Raw genomic sequence first — 17094 nt, 5'->3', positions numbered from 1 at the left:
AATTAAACTAAAACCCTAGGTCAATTAATTATGCCAATCAATTTGGGAATTATTTGACCTAATTAGGAGTTACCTAACCTAATTGGGAATTACCTAATCAAATTGGGAGTTACTTGATCCCCAATTTAATTAGGGATTCGGTTCATCCATAATCCCTAAATGCACCAACCCCACCAACCACACCAACTACACCAACCCCACCTACCTCTCCAAAGGCCACTATAAATACCTGGTTACACACAAGGATGAGGTACGTCTAAATTTCCACTCAAACTCTGCATAAATTATTTTCTCAGAGACCCTAGCCACCTCCTCTCTTTCTCTCTCTCACACAAGGCTCCGGCCACCACACACGGCTCCGGCCACCCGGTTTTCCTTGAATTCCCTTACCTAACTTAGGCATCGGAGGGCCTTTGGCCAACACCCCCCGGGTGTGGTCCTTTTACTCCGATCTGTTTTGCAGGGAGAAAGAGAGGCGGAGAAGACGAAGGAATCTTGGGCGAATATTCTCCCGTGAGATTATTTGCACAAACAGAAATGATGCAATATTCCTACCACTCCCGTTTAGTATAGATATTTCATGTGACCCACTTCTTTGACCAATTAATTTAGGAGCGAGCAAAAAACTTGAAAAACATCATAATATAGTCGGATGAGGCATTTGATAAGTTTTTACTGAAATACAATTAGAATATAGTAGGAGGAGTCCTTTGGTGAGTTTTCCTGACGCTCCCCAGCACGTGTCATAATCTGCCAGCGCATGTCGACAACGCATGTCAACAGCTTCCGCATTCTGTCGACAGCACCCGTCTAGAGCTTCCGAGCCAACCTGCCGATAGTTTCCACAATCTGTCGACAATTTCTTCTCAATTCTATCGACATCTTCCGAAGGCAATTGTCAACATATGTCGACACTTACTGCACATGATGGGCCTTAGCAACCTAATGCCATGCCAAAACCTTTGCTGCCTTTTCTCATCTCAGGACACTCCTCTTCCCACTTTGTCTTGCCTTCATGTGCACAACTCGTTGCGCAACTTCCTTGCCTTAGCATGGTGCAAGACACTCAACCATGCCTTGGCATATCTCATTTGTTAAGGGTCTTGCACTGGGCTCCTCATCATAAACAAGTGCTTGCAATCAACTTCAATTGGGCTTGCTTGCTCACATATTTGTATTTGTATTACCCCTTTGTAGGTATTTGTATTTACTATAGTGCCTAATGATTTTTGTTGCCTGATTTATTAATATAATTATCATTTTTCTCAACAACAACAAAAAAAATGTTTGTGCCTAAAGGAGACAATTGGACCCAAATCCAATAACCAAGCAAAAGGCCCAAAAAATAAAACACTAAAGGTCACACCCACCACGACAAATCAATACTAAAAGATAATGTGTGCAAAACATTATCCCCAAAAGAGGTACAGAAACTAGAAAACCCAACGCCATCGTCTTTTTCTCACTGTGAGAACCGAAGATGTCAGTTTCAGCTGTGTTGGGGCCTCAATTGGTGGCTGTGGGTGTGCCCGTGAAGAACCCATCTGCGACGGCGTCGTTTGGGGTCCCAAAGACATCCCCATGGCGCGGCTCAGTTGGTGGAGGTACTGGGTTGATGATTGAATGTTCGTCGAGGCCACAGAAGAAGGCCACTGCTCATCACAGGAAGACTCGGCCTCGCAAAACGCAGCCATGGGACGTGAAACGCAAGCCCACTGTGTACACTCCTCTGCCTCCTCTCCCTGCCGACTGGACATTGGTCTCTTCTGCAGATGAAGCTTCATCTTCTTCCCCACAAGAGCCACCCACTACTGAGTAGAACTTGGTTCACCCAATTTGGGTTATTATTATTATGTTTTGTTTTGGTTTTGTTTTTGTAGCTTTGGACATTTGAAGCTTTTGTGCATGTTGGGTTCTGTTTGACCAATTATTATCATTTTGCTTCATCCTGCTTCTTTATCTATCTGCCTATGTAATTTGGGTTGGGTTGGTTTCTGGGTTTGTGAATTAATTGAGGTTGGGTTTGGGTGGCATTGCTTGCCACATTTTGATTTGGTTTAAAATGAACTATCAGATTTTAAAATTAATTGTTTATGTACTAATCTCAATTTTCAACTCATGCTAGTATAAAAATGAGGAAATAACTTACGCCGGTTAGGCAAGTTGGCTGGGGCTCCCTTATAAAATAATTTAGACTATTTGCTTCTTCTTAGTCTTGAATTAAACCCGTATCAGAGTGCAATGGGGTTTGCCTCACCACCTATCCCTCTCCTCAAATCTTGGAGCTGGATTTGTAGTCATTTGGTCAATGTTTCAATCCCATTTCCTACCTCTCATCTCAACCTAATCCATCACAGAGCAATATTGAAGTTCAGTCATGCTATTTGCTTCCATCTGCAATTCTATTTAATGGCTTCGTGTCGATAGAGAAACAAATTCCTTGGAATGAAGGATGTCCTTTACCCTTTTCATTAACTGATTTCGATTTGCTCTAGCGTTTGAGAGAATAAGTGATAATTTTCAGCATGAGCATGGCATGATAATCACACATGAATAAATTTCTTCAGCACGAACTCGAAATCAAAGGTACTTTCCTCAACATCATCTACTAAAATGATACAATTTTTGGTTCGTGAAGTACCAGTAGATTTTTATGGTATGGGGTGTATTGAGTTTAAAGCTGGCCTCAGCACACAACCAGAACATTACAATCCAAACACATAAAAGGGACAGAGAGAACCAAGGAGCCCTTGAATTACCATGGGCAACTTTCTCATTTTCTGAAAAGTTGCTTCATTTCAATGGAGAAGATGGAACCATGGTTAAAAATTCCAGTGGTTCATACCTACGAAAAAGTAGGGTTCAATTGTAACCCCAAAAAAAAAATATATGGAAGAGGCATCAATTATAAAATTGGAAATGATATCAGACAAAAAATTAACCCAACAAACTTTTGAGATTCTGTAATTAGCAGCTGCTTACATGATCTACCAACGACAGAAACAGGTAGAAAGAAAAAGAATCAACAGAGCCAAGTTAGACTCATGAGAACTCTGTACATGATGCATTCTTCTGGGGGGAACATCTCCTATTAGCAACTTGACTGTGCGGCCGAACATCTTCCTTCGGCCATCAGCAGGGATCCACACATGTCACTGTACGTGGGACCGAAGCAAGGAACCTTGCCCTGCAGAATCTTATTGAGGTGCTCTGCTATATCTGTGATCAGACTCCCACCTTGTTCTCAAGGAGAGTCAATTAAAAGTTTTTCAGCCAGATCTTTTTTTGTACTTGGCCTGCACCAGGCTCAAGAGGAAGTCCGTAAATATGTGCTCATACTCTGGCATTTTCCCATACCCTGCAACAAGATTCAAGGGCAGTTTAACAGCCATACAAAATGACTTCTGATAGTGCAATAGATAGAATCAACATAGTATCTAAAAAAGATGCTGAACTCAGTTAATTGTTAATGGACAAGAATTAACTCAAACACAGAGAGAGAGAGAGAGAGAGAGAGAGAGAGAGAGAGAGAGATCACTTGCCAGGGAAATAGTTAATGTCAATGACATAAAACCGATCTCTGGTCCCATGCTCTCTGATCATATCCAAGTTGAACAGCCGCAGACCCTACAAAGATAGGACAAGTTTATATGAATTCCATGCATCAACACGGGCATGGCACAAACCACATAGTGAAAAGTATGAGCTACCAGTCTACGGCGAAGTTCCTTGGCAAGTCTCTCAAGTAACGGTCGTGGAGGAAGTTCTGCACGCAAAACAGCAATTGCTTAGCAAATTTTTCAAGACCCATATTACAGTTATGATGCATAACAAAAAATATATATTAATTAGTTAAATTTCACTGTTGCTTCCATGCATTTGACACCTCAGTTGATGGTTCAACCCTTCAAAATACCAACCAACCAGCCAACATGATTTTATTTTTATATTACAAATGGCAACTTTCATTTTAACTCACAAACAAAAACCAAGTTCAGCAATGAAACACAAGCTTTATGTTTGAAAAGACAGTTACACGCAAAGTTTATCAAGATGCAACATGATTTTATATTACAAATGGCAACTTACATTTTAAGCTCACACACAAAAACCAAGTTCAGCAATGAAACACAAGCTTTATGTTTGAAAAGACAGTTACAATGCAAAGTTTATCAAGATGCAACGGAAGAAACCCAATTCCTAGACAGGAAAACTCACCAGCAATGCCTGGGTCCAGATCTGCATCATCTGCAGAAGCTGCAGCACAAGAAACCCTGGGGAAACGATATACACCAGCCGTTTTGGAGAGCTCTCGTTTACTGACATCAGGTAAAGAGAAACGCCTGACCACTTTTATAGCTTCACCCACAATATAGACTTTAAAAAGAACACCTCCTGTAATCAGAAGAGAAGTGAAATCAAGAATTATGATATGCTTGCAGTTATATTCAGGAAATCAATGATAACAAACTACATGGATCTTAGTTTCGTACCATGGTTTACGAACTCCTGAAGAACAAGCGGAGGTTCAAGCTTTTGGAGAGAGTATCGATCAAAAGCAAGTGATAATTCATGTGACTTTGCACTTCCATCATTGACCAGTGGCTTTGCAACTGAAACATAAAATGTCAATACATCTCCCAAAGATGAATAGCCAAAAAAGTACACCTATGGTCCCGATATTTTCATAAAACCAACTACTGATATTACATAATACCAACGTATACAGTTAAAGCATATGGTCCTGATAGTTTCATAATACTAATTACTAAAACAACATACGCATACCAATGGGTAGTGTCAGCCCACTATTTGCAACAGCATCAGGTATGGACGATGCATCTCTTTTGACAACCAACTGTCTGGGAACACCAACTTTGCCTGCATGAATACGTTAATCAGCATCACTGAGGACAAAAATTCAGTCGCCACACTCAGCGTAAACCAAGTGAGCCAAACTTCAAACAAGATACTATTCACAGGTAATCCAACATTTAGGACATAAAGCACAGAGCATACCATAGGAATCAGACAAGTTCATATCAGCAACAGCCTGGAGCATGGATTGACGATTGTGTAAATGTTGTATGGCATCAGGTGGATCAAGAACAGTGACTTCAGGATGTGTTTGCCTATAGTCCTACAATTAGGAGAAAAGGAGTGTGATGTGAGTATAACCAATATTGTATATCTACTGAACAAATAATTTACTAAACAATATGCAATCGCTAAACCAAATTTCAGTAAGAGTACCCCTCAAAGAAAAAAGAAAGGAAGCTGGCAATTAGCAAGACATAAAACAAAAACAGCAAAGAAAGGAGACATTTCTGATGATCCCCACCAAGGTGATCAAACAAAAAAGGAGACATTCCTTTTTTGTTTGTTTTTTTCGAAGAGAAGTGTACAAGGTGATGTCCATCACTTTTTCTTATTTGAAGCAAACAAGTAATTCCAGTCCATCTAATTTCTCTACAAATTGCATGACTACAACATTGTCAAATTTCAAAATGCAAGCATGGCAATTGCATCTTTAATTCCAAAAACACATCTATCAAGAGGAACCCAAAGAAAACCACTGCTAGGTTTTAAGAGTCGGGTCTTTTACAGAACATACAAGGACAAAGCAGAGCACCAATGGACAAAAAAAGAACGACATGGAGCAACAGAGTCATTCTTGTCCCGATTTAGAAAAGAAAACTGTCCAATCGTTACTGTCAATCAGTTACAATCAAAATCATGTTACATTTGAAGATCGCTTAAAATCATCGTATATCTTTTTTTTTTACCAACTTTTAGTTGTTTCTGTTACTAAACTACACTTACACGTAAGAATTGAAAAGAAAAAAGGATGTGAGCGACCCACTTAAAACAGGACCTGATTACCAATCTTGTTTCATGTGGACCAAATTTTTTTTTCAAAAGCCTGAATTTTTTCATCAAGGGAACACCGTCAGGAGTTTCCAATGTTTTTGTATAAATACTTCTACTCTCAAAAGTGGACAAATTTGTCCAACATGTGAAGAACCCAATTGGCCTTTCAAAACTAAAACAAAGGATAATATACATTTATGATATGCTATGAAGCTTACACAAGCTGAAATTAGAAAGAGTGAAACACCTAAATGACCTAACAACACACAGTGAAAACTCTTGATTACAGTCGTGAGCATTTTCCTTTAGGTTTGAAGTCTCAAAATCATGATAACTTTGATCATCTGTCCATAATCGTCAGAAGCCATTCAATATCCACAGTTATGATCAAAGAGCATTATAGATTGAGAAAGTTTTGCAATATACCATGTCTCTGAAAAACCACATGAATGTAGTTATGGTGTATGAACAATCTAGCAACCCTAAGAAAAGAAATGAAAACAAAATATAGAAAGCAAGTGCATAAATTACAACTTAAAGAAGACCAGTTTAATTTCTTCTCTCTTTTTTTTTTTCCATGAAAAGTCCTGTACTAAACAATATACCCTTTTTTTTCCAGATAAGGATCTAATTACTCAGAGAACAATGTGAAGGTGGATATCTATGTACAATCTCACAAACACTTAGAAAAACTTTTGAACCGATGAAAAATGAATAGAAAATAAAACTTTAACAAATTGTAGAATGCAAGTGCATAAATTACAGCTTATGATAACTGTTATCTTCTTCCTCTTATTCCTAAGAAATAAAGAACAGAAAAGTCTAAGCTAAATATGTACAATTCCAATATAACAGATGAACCAAAGACTAGATACTGCAGAGAAAAGTTATTCAGAAAGAGCAAAACTGATCAGCAAATCATGGTCACTGATCAGAGTATGCCAAATGCAAGTATAGTTGTCCCTCAAACATTGGTTAGCTCAAGGTTGTTAAGTGACCCACGTGTGAGGGAAGATGCTATTGCGTATGCCATACCTTTTTCTACCATATCATGTCCTTAACAACTTAAACTTTGCTTTTGCAGCAAACAATTATCAACCCCTACATCCCAAAGTACCATTGGTAGCACCGAAAACAAGACTAACTGTAGAAATTGGATTGACAAACTATTTCAAAGAAACATCTTTTATAATAAACCTGAAAACCTAAAAGGAAACCCAAAAAAGAGGACCAACAGCTCATTGACAGTATAAATTATTTTCCTGGGACTCATACAAACTCTTTATGATACCTTTTGGAGCGTTCTGAGAATCAAACAAATTAGAGGTCTCCATGGGAGTCGGAGCACATTAGTTTTGTTTCCTTCAAATAAAAAAACCAAACAAAAACAAAAACTTTGCCACTTTAAAGCTTTTTTTTTTCTTTTTGCACAAAAAGTATTTTTTATGAAGTTGCATCTTCACTGTACATAACAGAGATTAAATACTGAAATGAAATTGGATTTTTGGAAAGTCACCACTACAAACGATAAAATGTAGTTATTGAATGACTGCTCCATAACAATCATAAGCCAAAACAGCGTGTGTTTGGAAACATCACCCGCTATCAAAATGACACCACAAAAATCACTATAATTATGACTGGTCCAAGCATGGGAATGGGAGATAGTTACATTTCCTAGTCCTCATTTCCCACCGTTCCCATACATGGGAATGAACATCCTCTATTCCCATCTCGAGGGATTAGACATGGGAAGTTTATTCCCAAGAAGTTCAATCCGTGAACCAAACGGCCCTTATGGCCTACATTTCATGGATGTAAAAGTAAATAACAGAAATTAACATATATTTTGTATATGGTTCACACTGAGATACTTAAAAATTCAATCCATAACCCAACACAGTAAGTTTATAATTACTAGTAAGCTCTCCCATAAGCACAACCAACGACAATGTAAAACATAAAAAAACTAATCCAGCCAATATAGGAAACTTTGCAGCTATAACCCTACCAGGGTATAATGGATGGACAGAAATCTAAAGGTACCCGATGTTCAACCAGCATCTGAAAGAGGATGAGGAAGGGTGTTTTGCAGACCTTATCCTAGAAGTATAGCGCCGTAGACACTCAAAGGCAGGTATATCAACTCTAAATTCGGTCAGGTCAAGTTAGCTATCTCCGATTCAGCTGACAATGCGGGTAATTATTTATACCCTGGAAATATGAACCCGTTCAAGAGAATCAAGAATCTTTTATGGAAAATGCTTAGAAAACCTGAAAAACTCAGCTAGACGGCCATGGAAGTAGAAACATCGTCACTTGCTGGCTTGAGGCATCGACCTCAACTATTGAGTCATAATTCATGATGAAGGAAAGTGAAGCACTCTGCACATTTAGTCAGACAGGAATAAGTTCTAAGCATTAACATTCTGGTTGCCGACCAGCAATGTCAGTGATTATTTTACCCCGTGCGAAGTATAAATGGCATTAGACAGATGATTAGCATATGCATTTATGCAACAAGTGTGGTCTCAAGAAAAATCAGTCCAGAATATTATTTTCTAAATACTAGAAAATTATAAAATTTACACAAACCAACCTCAAGAATCTGGCGCCACTCTTTTCCTGACAACTGCACGGAGAAGGGATAAAAATGTGTCAAGTTTTCTACCCCATTTATCATAACAACCCTTTTACAGATGCAATAGGTAACTATCAATAGTAGGTGTGTGCATGTAGGAATGGAGACTACAGGTAACATAATTTTATTGAATCTTCATCATGTAGATTGAAATCAAAATTAAGATTGTCAAATGATAAAAGGAAATTCCCCAACCTTATGCAGCACAATGTCAAAAGGACCTTGATCCGAAAGGGGCCTGTTATGATCGATAGCAACAAATAAAATCCCCTTGTTTCTGCATTAAACAAACAACATTTACACTTGGTAAGTACACAATAAGTAAACCTTACTTGAAAAAACAGAGATATAAATCTGGCACGGTAACTCTGAATCAAAGCCATTCAGCACAAGGAAAAAATTCAGAGAAAAAAAAAACTATTTTAATAGTATTGAATACGAAAGATTCAACATTTAGTCATTGATCTTGGTAGATGTGCAACTGAGACCAAGCATAGTCATAAACGTTAAAACTTGTTAGGATTTCAAATTCTCGCAAATACATATGAAAACAGTTAGCGATTTTCTTACAACATATTTACAATTTTCGTTTTGGAATAAACTGAGAATACAAAAGTAATTACATTTTTAAAAGGGTCAGTGAAAAGGACTTAAAAGCACACAACTTGTGTATTCTTTTAACTCCAAGGGAAAAAAAATCGCGGGACTTCAATCGGCAATAATTGATGGGTAGAAAATTCAGCAAGTGTCTTTCATTTTCTCGCCAGCCAAACGAAAATGACAGTAGTACTGGAACAATATTCGAAAACCAAAAGCCGAAGGAAAATCCCATATCAGAACAAATTCGGTCCACAAATCAATCCCCGTGGGAACAACAGAAAACAAAAACAGAACCTTCGGAGATTAATAATTTCGATTAAGGTCCATAAACACATAATATATTAGCCAAATTACCTAGCTAAACCTTCAAGCTTTGGCTGCAAAAAGCTCTTCGTCTTCTTAGACGTAAGAGCATAACCCACCACCACCAATCTCTTATGAGTGTTAATAGGAAACCCAACTTCCTCCCCCTCACCTTCTTCGGTTCCGTACGGCATTTCCTCCCTCATTTCCCTACTTTCTAAAGCAATTCTTCACCTGGGTATTGAAGATCTGATAGATTTATTGGGGTCTGCTACGACACACACGGAGAGAGAGAGAGGGAGAAACAGATAGAAGTGAAGATGATATTGGGGTGTGTTTGTGTAGGTGTGTGTGTGTGAGAGAGAGAGAGAGAGAATCAGAGATAAAATATGAAATAGACGAGGGGGTATAAATAAGATTTGCTTGGGTGGAAAAAGTAATTAGGAATTTGAATGCCCCCACCACACGCGTTTTGTTGTGGTCACCCCTTTCTCTTATTCTATTTTTTAGGGTCTCTTTTATTTTATTCTTCTGGCAGAAAAAGACAACGTAATTATTTCCTCTTTAAAAAAAAAAAAGACAACGTACTTATTTTCCACAAAGACAAAATACGTATTTTATATTTATTAAAACAATGTAAAAAAATACCAAAAAGAGGAATAATGATAATACAAAATAAGTTTCGACAAAAAAAATGATAATACAAAATAAGCATACATATATTTCTTATCTACAATAAATTTATTATATTATTACAGGTTGATTGATAATACAACGTGATAGTTTATTATATTATTACAGGTTAATTAATAATACCACATGGTAGTGCGATGGTAGAGGAAGTGGTAAGAAAAAGTAAAGATATTTTAACTTTTATTTTATTGAAATAAATTTACAAGTGTAAGTTGTGAGTCTCACATAAAATATGTATAATTTTCCAAGACAAACTATATCATCATAAATTATACAAATCAACCTTTGGATTAATTCCTTGAATCAATGTATTTGATTTAAATCAAGAGCTCAATCAAATTAGGTATATGAATCAAACCACAAATCAAGCGATTCAAATTTTAATCATTATCAAAATTCACTATTTGCCCTTATTCAAAAGTAAGAGCTTTTGGACATTTCGGAGGAAAATCAACCTAACCTCTAGCATATTAGCAATACTCTTTATGGCCAGTGTGCACACTGGCCATAAAGAGTATTGGTATGAATCTTACTATTAATACTTTGTTATATTAAATATGTGAAATTTAATATAACAAAGTATAAAATAGTCCAAAAACACATCATATTTCTAAAAACATCCTCTATCTATCTCTCTAAAATTGGTCATTAAATTTTAAATTAATAACTTTAGCTAGCCCAATCATTGCAAAATTCATTGTTCTGTCATTGAGAGAGAAAAGAGAAAAAGAAAAAGAATCCCTGATCCGATTCCCATTTCTTGAGATATTTGATTTAAGTATTTTAAATAGAACTGCATATTAAATTATTATATATGTGTAAGTAAACGAAGTAAAAGTCAATTTCTTCTCATTTCCATTATCTATAAATTAGCCTCTCTGCACGCGCTTCCGAGTATGCGAGAGGTTTCTTTTTGAAAAAATTTAAATTTATTTTAGAATTAAAAAAGATAATGGATATTTGTGTTCCATAAAAATAGGATCCATTATCTGAATTTTCTTTTATTTTTAATTTTTTTAATACGAAAAATTGTGAATTTACCATATGATCCTCATTTAATTAATAATTTCAATTCTTAATGTTTGCATTAACCAAGGGCATTTTCTGGTATTTTAAATGTTTCACCATTCTCTGCCTTTTGCTTTATATATATAGATAAACGTGCCAAAGTAAAGCATCTTTCTAACTACTCACACTTTATTATAATGGAGCTTTGAAGTGTAAATGTGTTATTTTCTTTTTTCCTTGGAGTTTTGAAGATAAAGCTTAAATACTTGTTTTGAAGGAGAATGGCCATGACATGACATATGTGGTTTATTTAGGTCAATCTATTTGGAGATGGAGAATGACCTGCATACATGTATACAATAGGGAGGTTCAATAATCTTTTGAAGGAGCAAGGTCTTGACTCTTGACATGACATGACATGACATATATGTAGTGATGTAATGAGGTCAATTGTTGGAGATATAGAATGAGTGGAGTCTGAATAAGCATTGCACATTATAAAATTCTTCTTATTATATTCAGATGAAGCCATGGTGGTATTAGTTAGTTTTATGCATGTCTGACTCACACATTATAAAGTTGGTTCAAATAATTTTTTTCTTCTTTTTTTGAAGTATCTGAGGTCCACATATATCTTCATTGAATCTTATCTTTGGGTGAGACTTAGCCACCTGTAGGCAATAGCTAGCTAGGTATTCGTTTCCTTTTAACTGACAAAGATTTATCTTCATCTGTGTTCCTCAGTGGCCGACCAAATCAAACCAAACTAAATTATACATGCATTTTTTTTAAGTTAAAAAAATATTTTTTATTGAGAAGGGCGATAACATACTGAACTCTCTTATACTACATAAATACTAGGACTCGAATTAAAAACTTTTTCTAAAAGAGCAATTGCTCCAAATCACTACACTAATGAATTATTTGCTTTTTAAGCATTTTTAATTTGCAAGGATGAAAACATATTTGTGAATATCATATTGTTTGGGTTTGAAACTAAATTCTTATTTGATTTGAGCTTATTGAAAACAATGTGTATTCTAAGTGTAAGTGATTTAATGAATGATGAGGAGTATTGATTTGTTGATCCAATATAGAATTGAAACACGACAGAAATTTATTTTTTTTAGGTGTTGGATTGCCTAATGGCACTGGCAGTCATGGCAATTCGACCCGATTTGATTAAAAAAATTCAGTTGTGTTTAGATTAGATAGTCAAAATTCTACACCAAGTAATTCAAACCTTCAATGAGAAGGATTTTCATCAAGTTAGGTCAAGATTCCTATAATTCTAAAGTTTAAGCCTTTAGGAAACTCCCCTCCCACCCGTCATCAACTAATTACAAATGATTCTGAAGATTTTAGAAAATTTCTAAGAGATTTCAACCCATTGAAGATTACCACACCTTACGTTGTTATGGTTTTTCGACAAGCAGAACAAGAAGGGAATTGAGACTCATGTTGAGCAGTTTGATGCTCAATCCCGTGTTTCCAGACAACAGACTAATCTTCTTCATGCAATGTGAGAAATTTTGTAAAAGAAGCCAAAATGGACAAAATTGCCCTTATTTATTTTTGGATTTCTCAAGGAATCTTTTATATTTGCATGTCTTTGATTTGAAAATTATAAGGTTTTTCTATTTATTTTTTTAAAATCTTTAGTTTTTTTCTAAAAGTGAAAGTTTTTTTGTGGCTAAAACCCAAATTTACTTAAATGGGGCTAATTTGTTTGTCAATAACGACCAAAATGTTCTTCGAAAAGGGGTTTGAGTCATCTACCTCAAGGCCAGAATGGAAAATGTGATCTTGTCCAATTCAAGTAGCACTACTATTTTTTTTTTATAGCAATAATACGGGTATTTAATATTCGCCTCTAAAAGAACTTCTAGAGGCAGATATCTTGAAAAAATGCCCTAATACAAAGGGAAAGAAAATAATTTTTTTGGCATAAGTTCAATTCTTATGAGAGATGTTGGGTGCAATTTATGTAGAAGTTGTTGTTAATCCAAGTCCTTTGACTTTTGCGCTACATAAAATTACATACCTTTTTTTATTTATTTATTAATGTTTACATTTTATTTTATTTATTTATTATTTTATTATTCTAATTATACCCCTAAAACATAAATAAGATAAATTATGGATTTGTAAAACCGGTAAGTATACAAAGAAACACATTATATATACACACACATATATAAGAGGAAACATTACATTTTAGGAAAGTGTTTTCATATAATTCCATTTATGATATTAACATATATTGTAAATTCCTTAAAAATTATGGACATAATAAATGCTTACTTGGCGAGAGTGGAATACAATTGAAAAGGGAGAGCATATGGACTACATCCATTACATATTGATGAAAATGGACCTATATCTAAGAAGCCTGGAAAAAAAAAATGTCATAGATACTAGCGGCTCTAAAGCTATTAGGGGCAGAAAATCTCAAACATTCGCCCTTATTGCCTGTATCATTCACATGATAATGTTTATGCTCTCTCTCTCTCTCTCTCTCTCTCTCTCTCTCTCTCTCTCTCTCTCTCTCTTGCCAAAGTTAGAAAAGGGGAATGGAGAAAACTCACATACACGAGTACCATGTGCGTTTGAACCAAGGACCATTTGGGAGAACACCAAAGGCATAAGCCAATCCAATTAATACCTCATTGGTAATTTTATAATTCAATTGAATGTAATTAAGTTGAATGATTATTTAAGATGAATTTTAAGTGTTATAATGTAGGATAAATATTTTCTTAAAATAAAAATAAAGGATTCGGAGCGGGTTTGGGAGGTAGCCCCTCGATGGGTACAGGCATAAGGATTCCCTGAAAATCTTATATAGAGGATAGGGATAGAGGCAGGGACGGGGATGGTATTTTGCTATAACCGGCCCTGAACTAGCCCATTGCCATCCCTAAGCCCATATCGTAGGTTTGGTTTCAGTAGCCGACAGTTTATTGCTCCCTAAATCGATTTCGACCTCCTGATACTGATATATGTTGACTTTTGCCAGAATCAGTAAAAATTGATCAGTCGATACCAATGGTTTTCACTTTTTCGGTATAAAAACTCACCCCTAGTTGAGGGCAAAGGAGGGCATTGAGTAACAGCAAGAGGAAGAGATAATTGGGGATTTTCTATTGATAATTTTTAAAAATTATTTTTTAAATAAATTTTTTTTTTCACACTTGGCACTTTTGTGTCATACATCTATGCAAAAACAGTAGGTATTATTCGTGCCATGTTAGCATTTTTAATAGATTATTTTACGAGCTTGACGGTGAATGACAAAGTAGAACGTACCATCAATCAATGAGGTAAAGTGGGTCACTTTAAATTTCATGGAGCAATATGAAATTTGATCAAAGTTTTAGGAACACTCAATTAAGTCAAATAAGTAGTTTCAAGAGGGGATGAAGGGAAGAGAGGTTTTTTCTTTTAATTTTTTTTTTCTTTTGTATTATTGATTTGTCAATCCTTGTGCCACAATATGAATGAGTATAATGGACACATTAATTGCCACATCATCATTAACTTCGAATTTGACGGATAGTCTGTTAGGATGAGTGAAAATAACTCAGAATTTAACTAAAAGTTAGGAATTTAAGATGAGAAATTGACAATTCCCTTGTTTGGCAACTTAAGCATGGAATTTATTAAATGACGCGCAAAAAAAATCGTGGAAATTGGGGCATCAAATTCCTAAGTTTAATTTTCACCAAAATAGGCGTCATTTCACAATTTTCATAGTTCCATTTACAAAATTCTGTCATTTACAAAAGTTGACATACATAAATCCAAACACTGAAATCTTTAATTGCTAAAAATTGAAATAATAAAAATTAAAATTCTATTATTTTAAAATTCTATGTAATTTTCAATTCATACATTCAAACGACGGAAACATAAAAACAGTGAGAAAACGAAACGTTACAAAGTTGACAAAAAAGACAGTTTAGACTGAAACTCAGTAAACTTATATGTACTAAAGTGAAATTACTTATACCCTCAAATTATTGACAGAGAGATATTATGTCACTATCCTCCCACTATCCTCCTTAGAACCCAATACATGTTTTAGAATCTAAATGGTCGTCTACTGCCAACTTAAATAAAATGTGGTTCACATAAAGAGGACAAAGGGTTTTGGACGACTGATATGACTCACTACATCATCATTCTTGTTTCTTTGCTTTTCTTGAATTTTGCTTCTCTTTCATTCACATTTCATTGTCTGTGCCAAATTCTTAGCAGGTTGTGGTAGTAGGAACACCATTTATATGCATGAAACTCGTGATTTCAATGTTCTTGGATGTGCAGGCAAGCAAAAGCCCCACATGCTGCTGCTGTTTCGTTTGCTAGCCTATTTATATGTACACAATTCCCTTTCCATATGGCTTGTCATTGCAAATAAATCTTGTATACACAGTTGTAGTGACTGTACTAGGCTATACTACTATATTCTTGAGACGGTGTATTACGTGTGTCAAAGTCAACCTTAGTTCTTGCTATGTCAACAAGTGGGTAAGGAGGAGAAAAACTTACCTATGCCAGGATACTACTGTGGAGCTATTCTGAGCAAATCACTCATTGTCATATGTGTTTTAACTTTCCGACATAGAAACACATGATAAACTTAGGATACCTTCACAGTAGCATCCCTGTTACATGTAAGTTCTTCTCACATGATGTTCGAGTACGATGAACCGATTCTCGCAAAGGTGAGGAGGGCTAATTTAGCAGGATGAATTTCCTAAAAATTAGCTCCAAATTACTGTATTTCCAAAAACTTGCATTGGGCTGGAGCCCACTCCAATCTAAGGATGACTCCTCCCTTGCACATGTTACATGGAGCTAATAATATGTGATCACGAACTCAAGGGTAATGTGATTATGTGAGTGTGTTGCAGTCTCTCGTAGTTTTAATTTTGTTTTTCTGTTGAGGGTGCTTAGTTTAGTCCGAGTAGTTGACTTTTTAGTGGCAGTGGCAGATATGTACTGATTTTTTTATTTTTTTGGTGGCTGTGGTTGGATGAATATCTTTTGAATGTTGTTGATGTAGAGCCTCCTGCATAGTGAACGAAATTTCTACATGATGATTAAAAAATTTAAACTGAGGAGCTCTATCACTCAACCAAGTTTGTATTTTATGTTTAAACTAAGTTTTTTGGGTTTTTCAGTTCAAGTGATAGTTTAAATTACAAGGGGAAGAAATTTCTCATACACACACTACTACGGTTTGAACCTGAGACCACTAACCTATAAATTAAGATCATTTTTCATTGGGCGTGGAAATTTTGTCGGCACAAATAATGGGAGAGAATTCCTGAGAGGACACATGTGATATAAAATTAAATTGGAACTAAAATGTATTCTGATTTCTCAGTATCATATGAGTCTGACCGATCAAACCATATTTAGAATTGATTTTGATGCTCCACAAACTCGAGACATGTGAATGTGATTGGTCATAAAATCATTCATGAAAATTCTTGTATGTTTCTCATGTTTTAAATAAGATTTGCATGCGTATAAAATAATACTAGAAATCTACATTATAGTTTTTAAAAAGTCAAATGATATGATATATAATAGACGTGTGCGTAGAGTTCAAATTATACTTCGCACACTTTCAAATTAGGGTGTGTGACAATTTGGTCTCTCTGTTTTTTTCTTTAAAAAATAATTTAACACTTAAAATTTTAAAATTATAAACCATTAAACCATTTGCTCATCCACCAATCTAACTTTAAAATTTAACCTTTTCTTTTTTGACATGGCACTCTTTTAATTTTTTCTTTATATGGACTTCAATTTGGGAGTGGATTCGTTATCCCCAATTTAGTATCCCTTTATCTCCTCTCTTTAAATGTTTGATAAGTATCCTACCACTTAACCTTAATATAACAGTGTTAACTTAATGAAATAAAAAACTGAAAAGCTAAAAATTGAAAAACACAAAAACGCTAAAT

At 35.3% G+C, this 17094-nt stretch overlaps 2 protein-coding genes across 4 annotated transcripts; one reads left to right on the top strand and one right to left on the bottom strand.

Moving 5' to 3' along the window:
* LOC18788681 (50S ribosomal protein 6, chloroplastic) lies at nucleotides 1387–2083 on the top strand. Its single transcript, XM_020567873.1, has one exon. It carries the CDS (start codon nucleotides 1481–1483, stop codon nucleotides 1817–1819), a length of 339 nt encoding a protein of 112 aa, XP_020423462.1. The 5' UTR covers nucleotides 1387–1480; the 3' UTR covers nucleotides 1820–2083.
* On the bottom strand, nucleotides 2777–9911 carry LOC18792697 (inositol-tetrakisphosphate 1-kinase 3). 3 transcript variants are annotated; one of them, XM_007222477.2, is made up of 10 exons: nucleotides 9467–9911; nucleotides 8708–8789; nucleotides 8471–8503; nucleotides 5020–5140; nucleotides 4789–4881; nucleotides 4494–4613; nucleotides 4219–4395; nucleotides 3711–3766; nucleotides 3543–3627; nucleotides 2777–3358 (listed from the first exon to the last, which is right to left on the bottom strand). In XM_007222477.2, exons 1-10 carry the CDS (start codon nucleotides 9619–9621, stop codon nucleotides 3270–3272), a joined length of 1011 nt encoding a protein of 336 aa, XP_007222539.1. In that variant the 5' UTR covers nucleotides 9622–9911; the 3' UTR covers nucleotides 2777–3269. The 3 variants fall into 3 exon arrangements, with proteins under 3 accessions (XP_007222539.1, XP_020410014.1, XP_020410015.1); XM_020554425.1 differs by lacking the exon at nucleotides 9467–9911 and adding an exon at nucleotides 8146–8256 and having other exon boundaries at nucleotides 8708–8765; XM_020554426.1 differs by lacking the exons at nucleotides 8471–8503; nucleotides 8708–8789; nucleotides 9467–9911 and adding an exon at nucleotides 7969–8139.

Source organism: Prunus persica, chromosome G1 (genome assembly GCF_000346465.2).
Source record: "Prunus persica cultivar Lovell chromosome G1, Prunus_persica_NCBIv2, whole genome shotgun sequence".
Classification (NCBI taxonomy): domain Eukaryota; kingdom Viridiplantae; phylum Streptophyta; class Magnoliopsida; order Rosales; family Rosaceae; genus Prunus; species Prunus persica.
Note: the sequence above shows the minus strand (reverse complement) of the source record. Positions and strands in the feature narration are given on the sequence as shown.